At 48.9% G+C, this 16,803-nt stretch overlaps 1 protein-coding gene across 1 annotated transcript in view; it reads left to right on the forward strand.

Annotated features, from left to right (window-relative positions):
* Positions 1-4,355: 4,355 nt before the first annotated feature.
* LOC140425865 (androgen-dependent TFPI-regulating protein-like) overlaps positions 4,356-16,803 on the forward strand; it is a 345,871-nt gene continuing 333,423 nt past the window's right edge. The window contains exon 1 of the mRNA XM_072510248.1: positions 4,356-4,439. Coding sequence (XP_072366349.1) covers positions 4,356-4,439 — 84 coding nt within the window. The remainder of the gene's footprint in view (positions 4,440-16,803) is intronic.

The following is a 16,803-nucleotide window of genomic DNA, read 5'->3' on the forward strand; positions in this document are numbered from 1 at the left end:
AATAAACTCGGTTTGTTCTCACTGGAACGAAGGAGGTTGAGGGGCGACCTGATAGAGGTATACAAAATTATGAGGGGCATAGACAGAGTGGATAGTCAGAGGCTTTTCCCCAGGGTAGAGGGGTCAATTACTAGGGGGCATAGGTTTAAGGTGAGAGGGGCAAAGTTTAGAGTAGATGTACGAGGCAAGTTTTTTACGCAGAGGGTAGTGGGTGCCTGGAACTCACTACCGGAGGAGGTAGTGGAGGCAGGGACGATAGGGACATTTAAGGGGCATCTTGACAAATATATGAATAGGATGGGAATAGAAGGATACGGACCCAGGAAGTGTAGAAGATTGTAGTTTAGTCGGGCAGTATGGTCGGCACGGGCTTGGAGGGCCGAAGGGCCTGTTCCTGTGCTGTACATTTCTTTGTTCTTTGTTTCTTTGTTCTTTGTTCTTTGTTCTTTGTCTTTGGCAGCTTTGATTACAGCCGTTCTGTTCTGGGTAAGTTCACTTTTGCCTTTCGATATTGTCTGACCTAAGTGGACAACTTCACCTTGGGAAATTTGTGCTTTGTGTCCATTGTAGCTAAGGTTGTCTAAAAGGACACGTAAGTCTCTTTCATGGTCTTCTTCATCAATGGAGGCCACCAGAATGTCATCAACGTACTGGATAATGGTGGAGGGCATATCAGGCAGTTCCCTCAAGTGGTCCTGTAGAGCCATGTGAAAAACAGTAGGGCTGTTGTGAAATCCTTGTGGTAATCTGGTCCATGTGTATTGTTGCCTGATGGTGAAAGCAAACTTCCTCTGCCAGTGGTACTGACCAAAAGCTTTTGGCCATGTCTATAACTGAAAACCATTGAAGGTCTGGTGGATGGATCGGCTACCAAAGGAGCTTTTCTGACAATACATTGGTTGGCCCTTCAATAGTCAATAGTCAGGCGCCATGTGCCATTAACCTTCTTTACAGGCCACACTGGACTGTCTGATGAACTATGAACGCGCACCACTACTCCTCTGTCTTCCAATTGCTTCACTACAGGTAGTATTCCCTCAATTGAGGAGGGGTTAATGGATTACTGTTTGGTACATGGTCGTGCTACTCCAATAAAGGATGCTGGTTCCATGTTTAATAGGCCACACAGTCATTTTTGTCCTTGGCCCAAATTGGGTGATGCTCCAGTTGGCTCTTTTTGAGGTGTCTGATGGACCATGTAACTTTTCCATTCTCAAAATTAAGAGAACAATTTAATTGGGCTAGTATATCCATGCCCAGAAGGGCCTGGGTTACTGGGCCTACCCAACTGAAGGCCATCAGTTCATGTGGGCCAAATTCAAGCAACATGGGCTCTGTTTTTGAAGGGTTAATGGATCACCTCCTGCTGCATAAGCTTCAATCACCTGTCTTTTTAAGGGAAACAAGTTAGCATATTTTTGGGGAAGATAGGGTAATTCAGCTCCAGTATCAAAAAGAAATTCTATTTGTTGGCCTCCCACTCTCAATGATACATATAGTTCATCCTTTCTGTTCTCAATTAAAACTCGAGCTACGTGAATGGACTCACTGAGAGTGGGATCAGTTCGTTTTTTGCTGCGTCGAGCAGCGCCCTCTTGTGTCGTGGGGCTAATCTGGTGAACCTGTCGACAAAAGCGCATCATAATTGAGTTTGTCTCTTCGTGGTGAAAGTGGGCGTGGCCTAAGTTGGTCTCTGTACGAGTCCTGGTAATACATGTCTCGGGGTGGATCCCTGTAGTATGAGTCATGGGGCGGGTCTCGGTAGTATGAGTCCCAATTGTGGTCATGTCCTTGGCCCCCCCGTATTCTGAAACAACATGATTTTGCCCAATGGCCGTCTTTACCACAAAAAAGACATTTTCCCGTTTTCCTGAAATCCTTTATCAGAGCAAGAACAGGGGCCAGGGCTGGTGCTACCGGAGGAGGAGGAGTAGTCATTTTTGCTGGTGTTCTGCGCTACTTGCAGCGGCTGCTGCGTCGGGCTGAGGGCTAGGACGGAGAGCTCGGACTTTAACCTCCAAGCCACAGTCCAGTTGAATGCATCATTCTATTAAGGCCCTGATGGTAGTACCCACTAGCTCCCAGTCAGGAAAAAACACGTTTAGAGCATTAGACACTTCAGGGGCGTCATTCTCTGACCCCCCGCCGGGTTGGAGAATCGCCGGGGGCTGCCGTGAATCCCGCCCCCGCCGGTTGCCGAAGTCTCCGGCACCGGATATTCGGCGGGGGCGGGAATCGGGCCGCGCCGGTTGGCGGGCCCCCCTGCTCGATTCTCCGGCCCAGATGGGCCGAAGTCCCGCCGATAAATTGCCTGTCCCGCCGGCGTGGATTAAACCACCTTTTGAACGGTGGGACAAGGCGGCGTGGGCGGGCTCCGGGGTTCTGGGGGGGGCGCGGGGTGATCTGGCCCCGGGGGGTGCGCCCACGGTGGCCTGGTCCGCGATCGGGGCCCACTGCTCCGCGGGCGGGCCTGTGCCGTGGGGGCACTCTTTCCCTTCCGCCTCCACCACGGTCTCCACCATGGCGGAGGCGGCAGAGACTCCCTCCACTGCGCATGCGTGGGAAACTGTCAGCGTCCGCTGACGCTCCCGCGCATGCGCCGCCCGGGGATGTCATTTCCGCGCCAGCTGGTGGGGCAACAAAGGCCGTTTCCGCCAGCTGGCGGGGCGGAAATTCCTCCGGCGTCGACCTAGCCCCTCAATGTTGGGGCTCGGCCCCCAAAGATGCAGAGCATTCCTTTGGGGCGGCGCGATGCCCGTCTGATTGGCGCCGTTTTGGGCGCCAGTCGGCGGACATCGCGTCGTTTCGGGAGAATTTCGCCCCTGGTCTCCAACCAGCGACAAAAGCGGTTTGGAATGGTCCTTGGGTACTCGCATCCCAATTCCTCTCTACTGCCTGGAGTTCCATTCCGGAATGCTTCTTTCAAACTGTTCCAAACCTTTCCTCATAGTCTGTGAGATCCTCCAAATGCTTTTGCACACAGGCTGTTGTTCTTCCCCAGTCAGTTTTAGGTGGGTTGAATCTTAATAGCCAATCTTTAATTGCCTGCCATCCCTCTTTCAGATTTTGTAAATCGTTGTTTAGGGCTGACTGAACTTCCATTGAGAGTATTTTACTATCGCGTGGATTAACCATCACAGTCAGGACTGTACACCATCTAACGCATGGAGACCGTAAATATTCTGTAAGCACTGTAGCTGATACCAGGTGGCTAACCCCCCCCCCCTTCTTGGGGTGCTTTGGACCATCGATCAACTTTATCGGGGTCTGCTGGATCATGGACCCAATGTCGGGTGTATTGAGAATTAGTGATTGTTACACCGTTTTCGGTTGTTTCGATCACTTCAACCTTAACCCGTTTGGTGCGTAATGGGGCGAGTCGTAATATTCCAGTCCTACCACTAGGCTCGTTTTTTGCGTCACTGTCATTGTCCGAGCTGACTGGTTCCCTTTGTTCAGCGCCTCGTGTAGTGATAATAATCTCAGAGACTGCCGAAGCTGCCCCGGGGAGGCACTTGAATCGGGGTTAGCTGGGTGTTTTGGCCGACCACACTCTCATTGTGAGCGGGTGTGGGGACTAGCTGAAGCTGAGCGTTCATAGGGACAAGGGCCATTGAACCCGGCACGGACATGGGGTTGTGTCGGCTGGACCACACCTGTGGAGTCTGTGTCAGAGGATTCATAGTCGCCATGGCAGCGGCGGCAATGCTGGAGCTGATGACGGTTTAATTTGGTTGACTAGGTGTAGGTATAGTCGGGGTCAGAATTAATCCTGACTCCGCCTATGGCGGAATTGTTTGGGCTGGAGAATTGAGAAATAGCTGAGGGTTTAAAAGCGGATTTGCCGGCTTCAGAGCCACCAGATTTTCTCTCAGCAATCTGTTATGACTCATTATGTCGTCCATTTCAGTCTCCAGAGTATGATTTTCTTTAAGTAACTGGGTATTTCCCTTTTGTAGCCCCGCATTTTGGGAATGCAATTCATCAATTTGTGATAGTAATTGTTGAACTCTGGAGTCCGAGTCAGTTAATGAAGTTTTAGTTTTCTGACCGATCTCTGTGTCTATTCGGAACCCTGGATATCCGTTATCCCTTCTCAGTTCCCAAATAACAGAGGTCAAGTCGGTTCTTTTTGGCAAAGTCCTTTATTTGTACTTTATTTGTCAGCTGTGCTACTGGTAACCTTATTTTTAATACAACATTTAGGAAGTTCCGACTAGCCCTGCAGCAAGCTAGTCAGATTGATTGTCTTTAGCGAATACAGTAATTGAGTTTTCATTCAATTACAGATCGTGGTAATTCTTCAGATCATAATACACAGGATAATATAACTAAGTGATTTAAACAAAAGAAAGATGGCACTTAGCAAAAGCAAGGAGCAAAGAAATCGATTTCAGAAATATAGATGGGATGATTCCGGAATGAGTTTTTCCATCCTGGTAAGTGATTCTTAAGCAGATTATTTTCTTAAGGTCCGGCCTTCTTTTTACTTCTGATTGACTTTAACTAATTTATAATTTGCTCAATTCGGCCGAACTGTCTGTCCATCAATTTAAGAGATAAATGTATTTAAATATATTGGTGCCGATTTCCCATTCCATCACTTTCCAATTTAATTAGAAAAACACAGTTTTTGTTAAGAAATTACCTGCCCTAGACTGGCTGTTACTATAGAAACGGAACTATTCGTACTGGACAGTCGCACAGTTTTTACCATAAAATGGGGCCTTTTAGCTAGTTGATGTCACTGACCTGGCACTTGCAAAATGTGAAACCTAAGAAATTGAATTAAAGAGTATTATCTGGATTAACCCTTAGTGGATTCCCAGCTATTGTTGCACTGACGTAATGCTTAATACGATTATAGTTAATTATTCTTAATGAGTTCTCAATTAACCCTCTATCATCTTCCCTTACTCTCATGGTTATAGCTGACTAGAAAAGTCAATTTCTATCAAGTGTACAGCTACTCCACTTGCATGTTTGTCTCCCCAAGTGTGATAATCATTGAAGGGACTTCACTCTTTGCTGTAACACAAAGCAAATAAGTGGTATATCATTCTTATATAGGAGCTTGAGGGACACTTGCACAACCCCAAGAAATCTATTATATTTTTCCAACCGGAGGATGTTGTATGTTGTGTATTCAGTCAGTCTCACAAAGCAGTTATGAGTCTTGTATGGTTGAATATTAAGTGTGTATTGATAACACATAGCTGGAATGTGGCGCAGTGATTAGCACTGCTGCCTCTCAGTGCCAGGGTCGGGTATGATTCTTATTTTGGGTGACTGTGTGGAGTCTGCACGTCCTCCCTGTGTCTGCATGGGTTTCTTCCGGATGCTCCGGTTTCCTCTCACAGTCTAAAATGTACAAGTTAGGCGGATTGCCCATGCTAAATTGCCCCTTTGTGTCCAAAGATTAGGTGGGGTTACGGAGATAGGGCGGGGCATGGGCCTGGGTGGGGGGCTTTTTTGGACGTGTTGGTGCAGACTTTATGAGTCAAATGGCCTCCTCCTTTTGCACTGTAGTTGAATCATAGAATTTATAGTGCAGAAGGAGGCCATTCGGCCCATCGAGTCTGCCCCAGACCTTGGAGCACCCTACTTAAGCCCACACCTCCATCCTATCCCATAACCCCTCCTAACATTTTGGATACTCAAGGCAATTTAGAATGGGCAATCCACCTAACCTGCACATCTTTGGACTGTGGGAGTAAACCGGAGCACCCGGAGGAAACTCATGCAGACACGGGGAGAAAAAGCAAACTCCACACAGTCACCCCAGGCCAGAATTGAACCCGGGTCCCTGGAGCTGTGAGACAGCAATGCTAACCACTGTGCTGCCGGGCAGCCCCATTATTCCATGTATAGCCCAAGTTTTGAGCTAACTTCATGCTTGGTTCTACCTAGGTCTCTGTCCATTCCACAACTGACTCTAGTCTCAGGCCATGTGTCTTTTTACATTACATTGTGGGCCATACTGGTTCACAGTCCCATATTAACCTCTGCTGTTCTGCATCAGTCAGTACTGAAAGAGATGTGTAATGTAATATAAAAATTGAAGTTACACAAACAAATATATTACCCTGACTGAAAGCTGTAAGAATTTCTTCTTGGAGATGGTGATTAAGTGGAAAAACACACTGAATTTACTAATATTCCTGATTGCTCTCAGCCCATATGGTTAAGAAACCACGGACGGGTTTCATCATCCCGCCACGCCAGATTTCTCATTCAGCACGCCGTCGCGATTCTCCGTTTTGCCAGCTGGTGAATGGGGTTTCCCATTGTGGGACAGCCCCACGCCATCGGGAAATCCCTGGCCCGCCAGTAAAACGGAGCATCCCGATGGCGGAGAATTCAGCCCCACATTTCCTCATTTCATGGGGCAGGATTCTCCGTTTGGGAGATGAGGGGCTGTATTCTCTGATTCTGAGGTTATGTCTGTAGCATGTGTCTCGTATTCCGACCAAAAAGTCGACCGCGCCCCCAGCTTTCACCAATGCCCCTGCCCAGTGGGGGGGCTAGCAGCACCGCCACGTTAAACCCCTGGCTTTCCCTGCAGATAGGAACGGAGAATTGCCGGGTCCGTGGTCGCGCATGCGCAGGCGCACATCGGTGACCTGCAGCAGTCGCGCCGTACACCATGGCACCGGCCGCGCGCAGACCCTGCCTGCCAGATAGTGCCCCCTGTATGGCCGGCGCCACCCCCGGACCACCCCCCACCAGTCCCCCCAGCCCTCACCGAAACCCCCTGGTCAGCGGAGCGGTTCCACCCCGACTGTGGCGGTGCTGGACACAGTCCGCAGCTGCCACGCGAGGTTGCCGAAACCTCAGACCACAAGTGATCCACGCCGTCGGGAAGTCGACCCATTGGGGATGGTGCATCGGGGGAGGGCCTTCAGGTGACATCCTGAGGCCGCCCCAATGGTGCACGGCGTATTCAGCGATAATGTTGTTTTGGAGGGGGCAGAGCATTCAAAAATAGGCAACCCCCCCCCCCCCCCCCCCCCGATTTCGCCATCAAAAGGGATTCTCTGGCCAATCGCTGAATGCGATTTCGGCGTCGGCAATCGGAGAATCCCGCCCTAAGTGTTGCCGCAGGGGCAGAATTGTGTGCGATTCACGTTCCCGTTGGGGGCATTATTCAGGGAGCGAATCAGGACATACAAACGAGCCAGCACTCTGCCGGCGCAAATTTCGAGCAATTCCCGGCCCATCGTGCGTTCTAAATGTTGGGGCCAGAGTTAGTGCTGAAGAGCCTGGCAGCTGGAGCTGTTTTTAAGTGCTCCACTTACCCACACACTCACACAGCCATGAACATGGTCCACAGAAGACCTGCCCTATGAGGTCAGGAGTATAAGATAGACCCACAGCTCCATGCCAGTGAGAAGTGGAGGGACATCCTCTTCCCAGAGTGGGCTGCAGGCTCAGGTCTGCCCTCCTGAACACTGACTGGGAGATGGTGGCAGAGGCAGCCAGCGCTGCCAGCCTCACCAGGAGGAGCACCAAAGGGGCGCATTTAAAAGGCAGACTGCAGCAATGGCAATCCCTGCCAGGCCATCCCAATCCTGAGGGAAACACCCCAAGTCCATGGGCTTGGCAGTAAGTCACTCCCCACCCCCGGCCGGGCAGCAACCCCCCAACAAGCCCAACAATATGCTGGGGGTTTTCAGAGATTGTTTAGCCTCCCACTCCCCCTCAGCAGCCATGGTGCCCAGTGTTCTGGGGTTTTTCAGAGATTGTTTAGCCTCCCACTCCCCCTCAGCAGCCATGGTTCCCAGTGTTCTGGGGTTTTTCAGAGATTGTTTAGCCTCCCACTCCCCCTCAGCAGCCATGGTGCCCAGGCCCCGCTTGCCAAAAGTTGCAAAAATATGCGCCGGCAAAGCTTCCATCTCAGAGGAGTGGAGCATCACGGAATAGTGGAGTATAATGTGTCCAAGTCACTAATGAGATTTAAATCCATTCAAACAATGGTTTTGTATGGGTCCGCTGGCACGGTGTACAAACATTGATATCGCCACCAGCGAGGGACTCCCGGAGCATGGTGTTGGCAGGGTGCAAACCTCGATTTTTCAATTTTGTGCGATTCTTCGCCCGATCACGCTTCACGTTTCCAGCATTGCAAAAAGGAGAATTCAGCCCCATTTAAAATTACCTGACAACATAAGGATCTGAGCTTTGTAGAATTAAAAAGCAAAATACTGCGTCTGCTAGAGATCTGAAATAAAAATAGAAAATGCTGGAAAAACTCAGCAGGTCTGGCAGCATCTGTGGAGAGAGAAACAGAGTTAACGTTCCGAATCCGTGTGACTCTTCTTCAGAGCTGAAAAGGGATAGAATGTGATGTGATGGATTATATTGTTGGAGACGGGGATGGGGCAGAAGATTATTAGCACTCTCTTTAGACTTTAACACACCCTTTGTCTTTTGTCCATGACACCTTTGGCAATCTCTCCTGAGTTCTTGACCTTCTAGTCTGCTCCATCCCCCTCTCTAAATATATAATCCATCACATTCCTACCCCTCTTCAGCACAGAAGAATAGTGCATGTAGCGGCTATGATAACACTTATCTACAGAAGAAGAAAGGTCAGAGGGATATTTTCAAATAGTCTGCAAAATTCCACAGTTTGAATTCGGATGCAGATGCCTATCCAAATTTCGAATGTTTAAACAGTGTGGCGAGGGCTGGATTCTCCGCCGGCGGGATGGTCCATTTCACCGGCAGCCCAGGGGTTTACCGACAGCGTGGGGCTGTCCCGCAATGGGAAACTCCATTGACCAGCTGGCGAAATGGAGCATCCCGCCGACTTGCTGAAACAGAAATGTGGTGGGGCAGGAATCCAGCCCATGGTTTCTTGAACCAGACAAGCAAGCCATGAAAATTTGCCGAGCAAATCCAAAGATGTGCAGGTTAAGTACATTGGCAAGCTGAATTTGGCTCGGTTAGTGCAACAGATGAAGGGGAACTTCAGACGGTGGGATACGCCACAGTTGTCACTGCCGGGGAGGGTGCAGATGGTAAAGATGACTGTTCCCCCGAGGTTTTTGTTTGTATTTCAGTGCCTGCCTATTTTTATCCAGAAGGCTATTTTTAAGAGGGTGAACATGGTCATCTCTGGGTTCGTATGGAAGGTAAAACCCAATGGGTAAAAAAGGTGCTGCTGTAGCAGGGCCGAGGGGATGGGGGGGCTAGCCCGACCGAATTTCAGGAACTACTACTGGGCGGCGAACACAGCAATGGTCAAGAAGTGGGTAGTGGGGAAGGGGTCAGTGTGGGAGTGGGTGGAGGTGGCCTCATGTAGGGGTACAAGTTTAGGGGCACTGGTAACTCGGCTCGGTACTCCACAAGCCCAGTGGTAGTGGCGGCCTTGAGGGTGTGGGGACAGTTGTGGAAGCACATGGGAGTGGAGGGGGCGTTGGTATGGACACCTATTTATGGCAACCATCAGTTTGCACCAGGGGGGGCTGGATGAGGGCTTTCGGAGGTGGCAGCGAGCTGGGATTGAGCGGTTTGGGGACATGTTTATCGAGGGCAAATTTCCGTGCTTGGAGGACTTGGAGCAGGAGTTTGAGCTGCCCGGTGGAAATGGGTCCCACTACCTGCAGGTGAGGGACTTTGCACGGAGGCAGGATTCGACCTATCTGTACCTACCACCCCAGGGAATACAGGATAAGGCGGTGTCGAAAACGGGAGTGGGGGAGGGTAAGGTCTCAGAAATTTATAAAGAACTCATGGAATGAGAGGCAAAATGGGAGGAAGAGTTGGGCAAGGAATTAGAGGCGGGATTGTGGAAAGGTGCCCTGAGTAGGGTTAATGCATCCTTGTCATGTGCCAGGCTTAGCCTGATACAATTCAAGGTGGTCCACAGGACACCTATGACTGTAGCCCGTATGAGCAGGTTCTTTGAAGGGGTGGAGGATAGGTGTGTGCGGTGTGCGGGAGGGCACGCAAATCATGTCCATATGTTTTGGGCATGTCCGAAGCTTAGAGGATTTTGGCAAGGATTTGCCGATGTCAGTCCACGGTTTTGAAGGTGCGGGTGGTTCCGGGAGTCCAGCCGGCGACAGAGGCTGACATTTTGGCCTTTGCCTCCCTGGTAGCCCGGAGATGATCTTATTGGCGTGGAGGGACCCGGAACTCCCGAAGTCGGGGGTATGGGTCAGTGACATGGCTGGGTTCCTCAGGCTTGAGAAAATCAAATTCACCCTGAGAGGATCGATGCTAGGGTTCGCGTGGAGGTGGCAGGCATTTATCGACTTCTTTGGGGGAAATTAAGCTCTCAGCAGATATAAGCCAGGGGGGTGGGGGGGGGGGGGGAGGGGGGGGCGCATTAAGGGAAAGAGGGAGGTAGGTTGGTTGAGGTGGGAAATAGTTAGGGGGACAGGTGGATAGGGCATGTAAGCCATGTTGGCTGGGTTTGGGTGGGTGTTATTTGTTCTGTTGTCTTTTTCCTACTGAAAGTTGTTGTTAAAAATTCTATATGCCTCAAAAAAAAAGGTTAGGTAGATTGGCCATGCTAAATATTCCCTTTGTGTCCAAAGGTTAGGTGGGGTTACGGGAATAGCGCGGGGGAGTGGACCTAAGTAGGATGCTCCTTCAGATGGTCGGTGCAGACTCAATAGACCAAATGGCCTCCTTCTGCACTATGAATCTATGATCCTAATTGGGAATTAAGTTCTACATAGGCTGAACACATCAGGATTAATGAAAGAAGAGGTAAAGGATCCCTAGAAGATATGGATTGCATTGGAATACTGGTTCAAAAGCAAGTTAAACTTCCGTATTTATCAGCTAGAGTTGATGTCAGTTTGACAAGAGCCTGCAGCATCCATAGACCACTTTGTCAGCGGATGCAGAGAAAAGGCTACGTACTGCGATCTTACAAATGCAGAGCGAGCAGAATTGTTGAACTGGTGTTCTCATCCACTCTGATGTAAGTGTTCCAGATAGATCTGCTGGACACGCCCAAAACATAAAGCACGGAAGGGCTACCCAAGGAGGGAAATAAGCATAAAGTAATCCTCGCAGGTCAACAAAACATACAGGTCCTAAGTGTACCAGTTGTTGACGCAGTCACTTGAACACCCAAACCTAAGAAGACATGTGCACGGTATGGTCATCTGCATGCAACAAGAAAATGTCCAGCTTTTTGGCCCTATCAGGATGGGCTAGTCCTCTCCTAAAGCGATGGGCTAGTCATCTCCTAAAGCGATGGGCTAGTCATCTCAAAACCGTTATGATCTGATATTCTTCAACAACTTCATGCTCAAACGTGGACATCTCGATCTGATGAGAAGACTCACAGGAGAGACAGTCTATTGACCGGTTATGAACAATGACATTGAAGTCATTAACAAGAATGCGAGGCATATCAAGAGCATATGCCAAGTCAGCACAAAGCACTACTGATTCCACATGAAGTTCCAACCCATGCTTGGCCCAAGTTGTATCTGGCCTCTTTCATGTTCATGGCATTGACCTCATCATCATTGTACATGTGGTGTTGGGTGCTCCGAGGTACAGATGAACCAACACGGTTGCGAGTGGTACAACGCAGTTTTATTCCAACTTGTTATTTACAGATCTGTCTTGGTACTCAGCACGTGGTGACTGTGTGAGTGTCTTGTTAATCAGGTCCTGTCCTTGTCCTTGTCTCCAGATGGACTGGCCACCAGGCGTCGTGTTTCTTGTCTTATACTGTGTCTGCTCTTGTCTGTGATTGGCTGTCGTGTTATGTGTGCTAATTGGTCTGTTGGTCTATCTATCATGATGTGTGTGTTTGAATATCATGACAGTACATACATTGTCAACTACTTTACCAAGTACCCAATTATCTGACAATTTTACAGTAAAGCAAGCACAACTGTCCCACACACCCTAAGTGCTATTTTCAGTTTATTTTGTGTGCCTGGAGAGACCATTATGGACAATCCCGCAATTTATCGGGAAGCCTTTTCAGGACATGTGTGTGAGATGTGAAACATTGATCACACTACTTCCTCTCCTCATTATCCTAGATCTGACGGACTAGCTGAACAAACGATTCATACAATGCAATTCCCAGTTCTCAAATGTAGACAGACCATGCAAGATCTACATGTTGCAAAGTTACATCTGACAGCAAATATCCCATTGCAGCAGAGTTTACTTTTGGCAGACCATTGTACTCTAATTCACCTAGTCTTACCCATTCTACTCTCTCAGAAACTAGAAACTAGAAACTCTATAAGAAGATGACTAATCAGGGTCCCAGGTTCGATTCCAGGCTTGGTTCACTGTCTGTGCGGAGTCTGCACATCCTCCCCTTGTGTGCGTGGGTTTCCTCCGGGTGCTCCGGTTTCCTCCCACAGTCCAAAGATGTGCAGGTTAGGTGGATTGGCCATGCTAAATTGCCCTTCGTGTCCAAAATTGCCCTTAGTGTTGGGTGGGGTTACTGGGTTATAGGGATGGGGTGGAGATGTTGACCTTGGGTAAGGTGCTCTTTCCAAGAGCCGGTGCAGACTCGATGGGCCGAATGGCCTCCTTCTGCACTGTAAATTCTATGATAATGTGCACAATCAACATGCAGGTAAAGAATTGTCCAGTTTAGATTTGAGACAGAAAGTTTGTATCCAGGATTCCATGGAACATACATGGCAACCATCTGAGGTAATCAGGATTTGCTCAGAACCAAGGTCCTCTACAGTCATTACAAACAAAGGTGCCATTGTGAGGCGTGACTGGAGCGGCACGGTGGATAGCATTGTTGCTTCACAGCTCCAGGGTCCCAGGTTCAATTCCTGGCTTGGGTCACTGTATGTGCAGAGTCTGCATGTTCTCCCCGTGTCTGCGTGGGTTTCCTCCGGGTGCTCCGGTTTCCTCCCGTAGTCCAAAGATGTGCTGGTTAGCTGATTGGCTATGCTAAATTATCCTAAGTGTCCAAAAAGATTAGGATTCCTTGGGTTGCGGGGATGGGGTGGAAGTGTGGGGTTAAGTAGGGTGCTCTTTCCATGGGCCGGTGCAGACTTGATGGGTCGAATGGCCTCCTTCGGCACTGTAAATTTTATGATTCTATGACCGAGGACAAATCAGATCTATTTTAGCTCTTCAACACCATACAGTCCTATTACATCTAGGACAAGGTCCCAAATACAACCAGGAACAACATCCAAGAATGACAATCCCACAGATTACTGTGAATAATTAGAGAAAGCTCCAGACCAGGTTACCATTACAAGATCTGGGCATACCAGCAGATTATTTTACGCTTTGGTGACTCATAGATTCATCACTTCTATGCACTTATGTAATGGTAACTAAACTTGAACATGTATTGTAAATAGTTATACTCTTTTGAAAGGGAGGGGAAGTATCTTTAAAAAGAAAGAGGGATGTTGCAATATGCCTTTAAGGGATGTAAGCATGACATCACTAGAAGGGAAAATGTGTCATGTGATCCAGTTTTAGTTTCACTTTTGCTTTGAGCAGAATAGACGTAAACATCTCTGATGTCTAAAAGCCTGATACCAATTTATAACTGTTCTCACGTGCCTTGTCTTCATAAATGCACCCACAATGTATTTACCCAATCCCTTATGAACATTTGGTGCTTTGTGTCTTGTATAGTAAATAAGCCCAAGGACATGAAGAAAATGTTCTTTCGTGGTTAGAATCCGGAATACACCAATTGACAGTGTGGTAGAGGGAGATTCAATTCGGGCTTTCAAAAAGATATTGGAAAAGGACTCGAAGGTCGGCATGGTAGCACTGTAGTTAGCACTATTGCTTCACAACTCCAGGTGCCAGGTTCGATTCCCAGCTTGGGTCACTGTCTGTGCGGAGTCTGCACATTCTCCTGTGTCTGCGTGGGTTTCCTCTGGGGGCTCCAGTTTCCTCCCACAAATATCCAAAGATGTGCTGTTAGGTAATTTGGACATTCTGAATTCTCCCTCCGTGTACCTGAACAGGCGCCAGAATGTGGCAACTAGGGGCCTATCGCAGTAACTCCATTGCAGTGTTAATGTAAGCCTACTTGTGACAATAAAGATTATTATTATTATTATTAAGAGAAAACATTTTCACGGCTTCAGGAAAGGGGCAGGGGTGTGGGACCAGCTGAGTTGCTCTTGCAAAGAGCTGGTACAGGCATAAAGGACTGAATGATTTATAATTCTACGGTTTATCAAGAAATCACAGTTTGAATGGTGGTGTTAAGAGCTGTAAAAGATAATTGAGGTAAGTAGAGGCATGCATGATTGTATCATAATGACAGCCCGCAACATTTATATGATGAGGCAATTCTACAGAATCTATAAAAGGGTTACCAGGTTCTTTTTCACTCAACAAACGCTCCCTGAAGGATATGACCTAGGTTTGAGAAAGAGCTCACACTATAAATTATTCTCTCCATAAGTATGATGAAACCTGTATGATGATGTTTTGTATCACTGCACAGGGCTTCCAAATGGATGGTTCGTGAATAACTCCAGCCAGAGTGAGCTATCAGGGCCTCTGTTTCTATGTTCTGTGTTTGAACCAAGGGTCTAATATCCTGGTCTCTTGGGAGACGGCGGTAGGGGAAATGACTCGGCCCCTCATCAGTTGGAGATCCTGCGAGACACTGGTCATGTGATCAGTGAGAGGGAAGGATCATTTTATCTGACATGAACAACTCACTTGAGACATGTTATCTGGGTAAAGGGGTAGTAGATCCTCACCTCTGTGGTGTAGGCCAACCTTGCTGTTGGTGGCTGCTCTCTCCTCAAGCAACCCCACAATCTCCAGGGCCCATTCCACATGAGGCGAGTACTTGGATCTCTGACATCCCGTGCCCCCGTCTTGGCCCTTTCCCGTTTATTATGGGCTATCTTCTCTTGCGGGGACAAAGAGAAGGCTTTGAGAGCCACATGCTTGATGAGTCATGGGGGGTCTAGAGCAGATGGCATTGTGGGCATCGCACCTGGACATGAAGGGGTTATGCTGGTGGTGCCAGGGGATTCTGAGGATCAAGCGCAAAGATCGGATGTGGGGAGGGTGCAAGTTTTCAGCCAGTGAATTGGGGGGTGCGAAGGGTTGGGGATTTGAGGGGTGGCAGGCAGAACTGATGCAACGAGAGAGGTGGTAATTTATGCAGCTCATTGGACGTCGTTTGACTTCTTCCTGCATTGGATGGTGGTCTTCCTGGTCATACTGCCCGCACTGACAGCCGTTACCACTGCCTCCCAGGAGACATTTCTCACCCTGCTGTTGGTCCTCCGACCCTCTCGGGGAACAGGATGCCCTACCTCTCACCCACAGCGTCGAGAAGGCCTATGAGGTCGGCATCCCCAAAGCAGTTCTGCGCGTTGCCTTGCTTGTGTGTTGGCTGGAAGTGAGGGTGATGGAGTATTTTAGCAGTGAGCTGCTGAGGTACAAGTCCGGCGAACCAGATGGCGAGGGAGCCAGTAATTTTGAGAATCTGGCGGGGGCTCAATTTTGGTGTGCCATTGAACACTGGCTGCGATCTCGCCAAAGCACCCATCGCAAAACACCCTACCAAACGTGCCAAAAATGACACTTTGAAGTGTTTCCATTGAATCGTGCCCATGAGCTCTGATGAGGATAGTATATATATGTATATGCTTATGTATAGTATAACCAGGACTTCCGTTTGTGACTATGGAGTGAATGGTCACCAACAGGCTAGCTGCTGCTTAAAGTCACAGAGAAGAGCTCTTTTTACCCAATACTGGGTGTAATTTTGATGAAAAGGCGTAGGTGAATATTGGAGGAGTAGTTTCCCCCGGGAGTGATATGTCTGCTGGTTACCAGACCCGGCAGAAAACAGTGAGAGATTTGGCTGAAAAGTTGGAACAATCTTGTGCTGCAGCAACAGCCTCTTTCAGCATGCAGGCGGGAGAAGGGCAAGCTGGAACACCCCAGATAAGGAGCTGATGGCTTTTATCAAGGAGGAATTCCATCAACAGAGGAAAGAAATGCGTGAGGATCGCGCAAAGGCCATCAAAGAAGCTGTGAAACCCCTGAAGAGTTCTCTGGAAAGGTGGAGAGGTGTTTGGAGGTGTAGGGGTCACAGATTCGGGAGATCGAAGAAGTGATCTCTGACCACAGTGATCGTGTGGTGGCTCTGGAGGCGGAGGTATGGCTCCTACGGGACCTGTGTAAAACACTGAGCGCAAAGGTAGAGGAGCAGGAGAATACCTCAAGAAGGCAGAACCTGCGAACATTGGGCCTGCCTGAGTGAGTGGAAGGTGTGAGTCCGACGAGATACGTCTCGAAGATGTTGGCGGGTCTGGTGGCAGAGGTGGTGCTAGATAAGGTGCCTGATGTGAACCGAGCACATAGGTCCCTGAGTCAGAAGCCTAGAGCTGGGAAGCTGCCACGTGTGGTGATCGTGAGACTCCACAAATTTGTGGAGAAAGAGATGATTCTGCAATGGGCTAGGGAGAAGCGTACCTGAGACTGGGAGGGAAATAGCATCCAAATTTATCAAGACATCGGAGCAGAGTTGGCAAAGCGGTGGGCAGGTTTCAACAAGGCCAAGGCGGTGCTGTACCGGCGGCAAATCAGGTTTGGAGTGCTCTAACCAGTGAAATTATGGGTGACGTTCGGAGGCCGGGAGTATTATTTCTAGACCCCAGAAGCGGACATATACTTCATAAAGGAGCATAAACTGGGGGAGAACTGAGCAGACAATGCTTGGGAATGAGGATGCTGGCACTTTGTAATGGTTGGGAGCACGTTTGAAGTGGATTTAGGGATTGGGGGATTTTCATCTTTCTTTGGGAGGGGGGGGGTTCTGTTCAATGTTGAGGTTGTAAG

The sequence above is a fragment of the Scyliorhinus torazame genome, chromosome 6, assembly GCF_047496885.1.
Source record: "Scyliorhinus torazame isolate Kashiwa2021f chromosome 6, sScyTor2.1, whole genome shotgun sequence".
NCBI classification, from domain to species: Eukaryota; Metazoa; Chordata; class Chondrichthyes; order Carcharhiniformes; family Scyliorhinidae; genus Scyliorhinus; species Scyliorhinus torazame.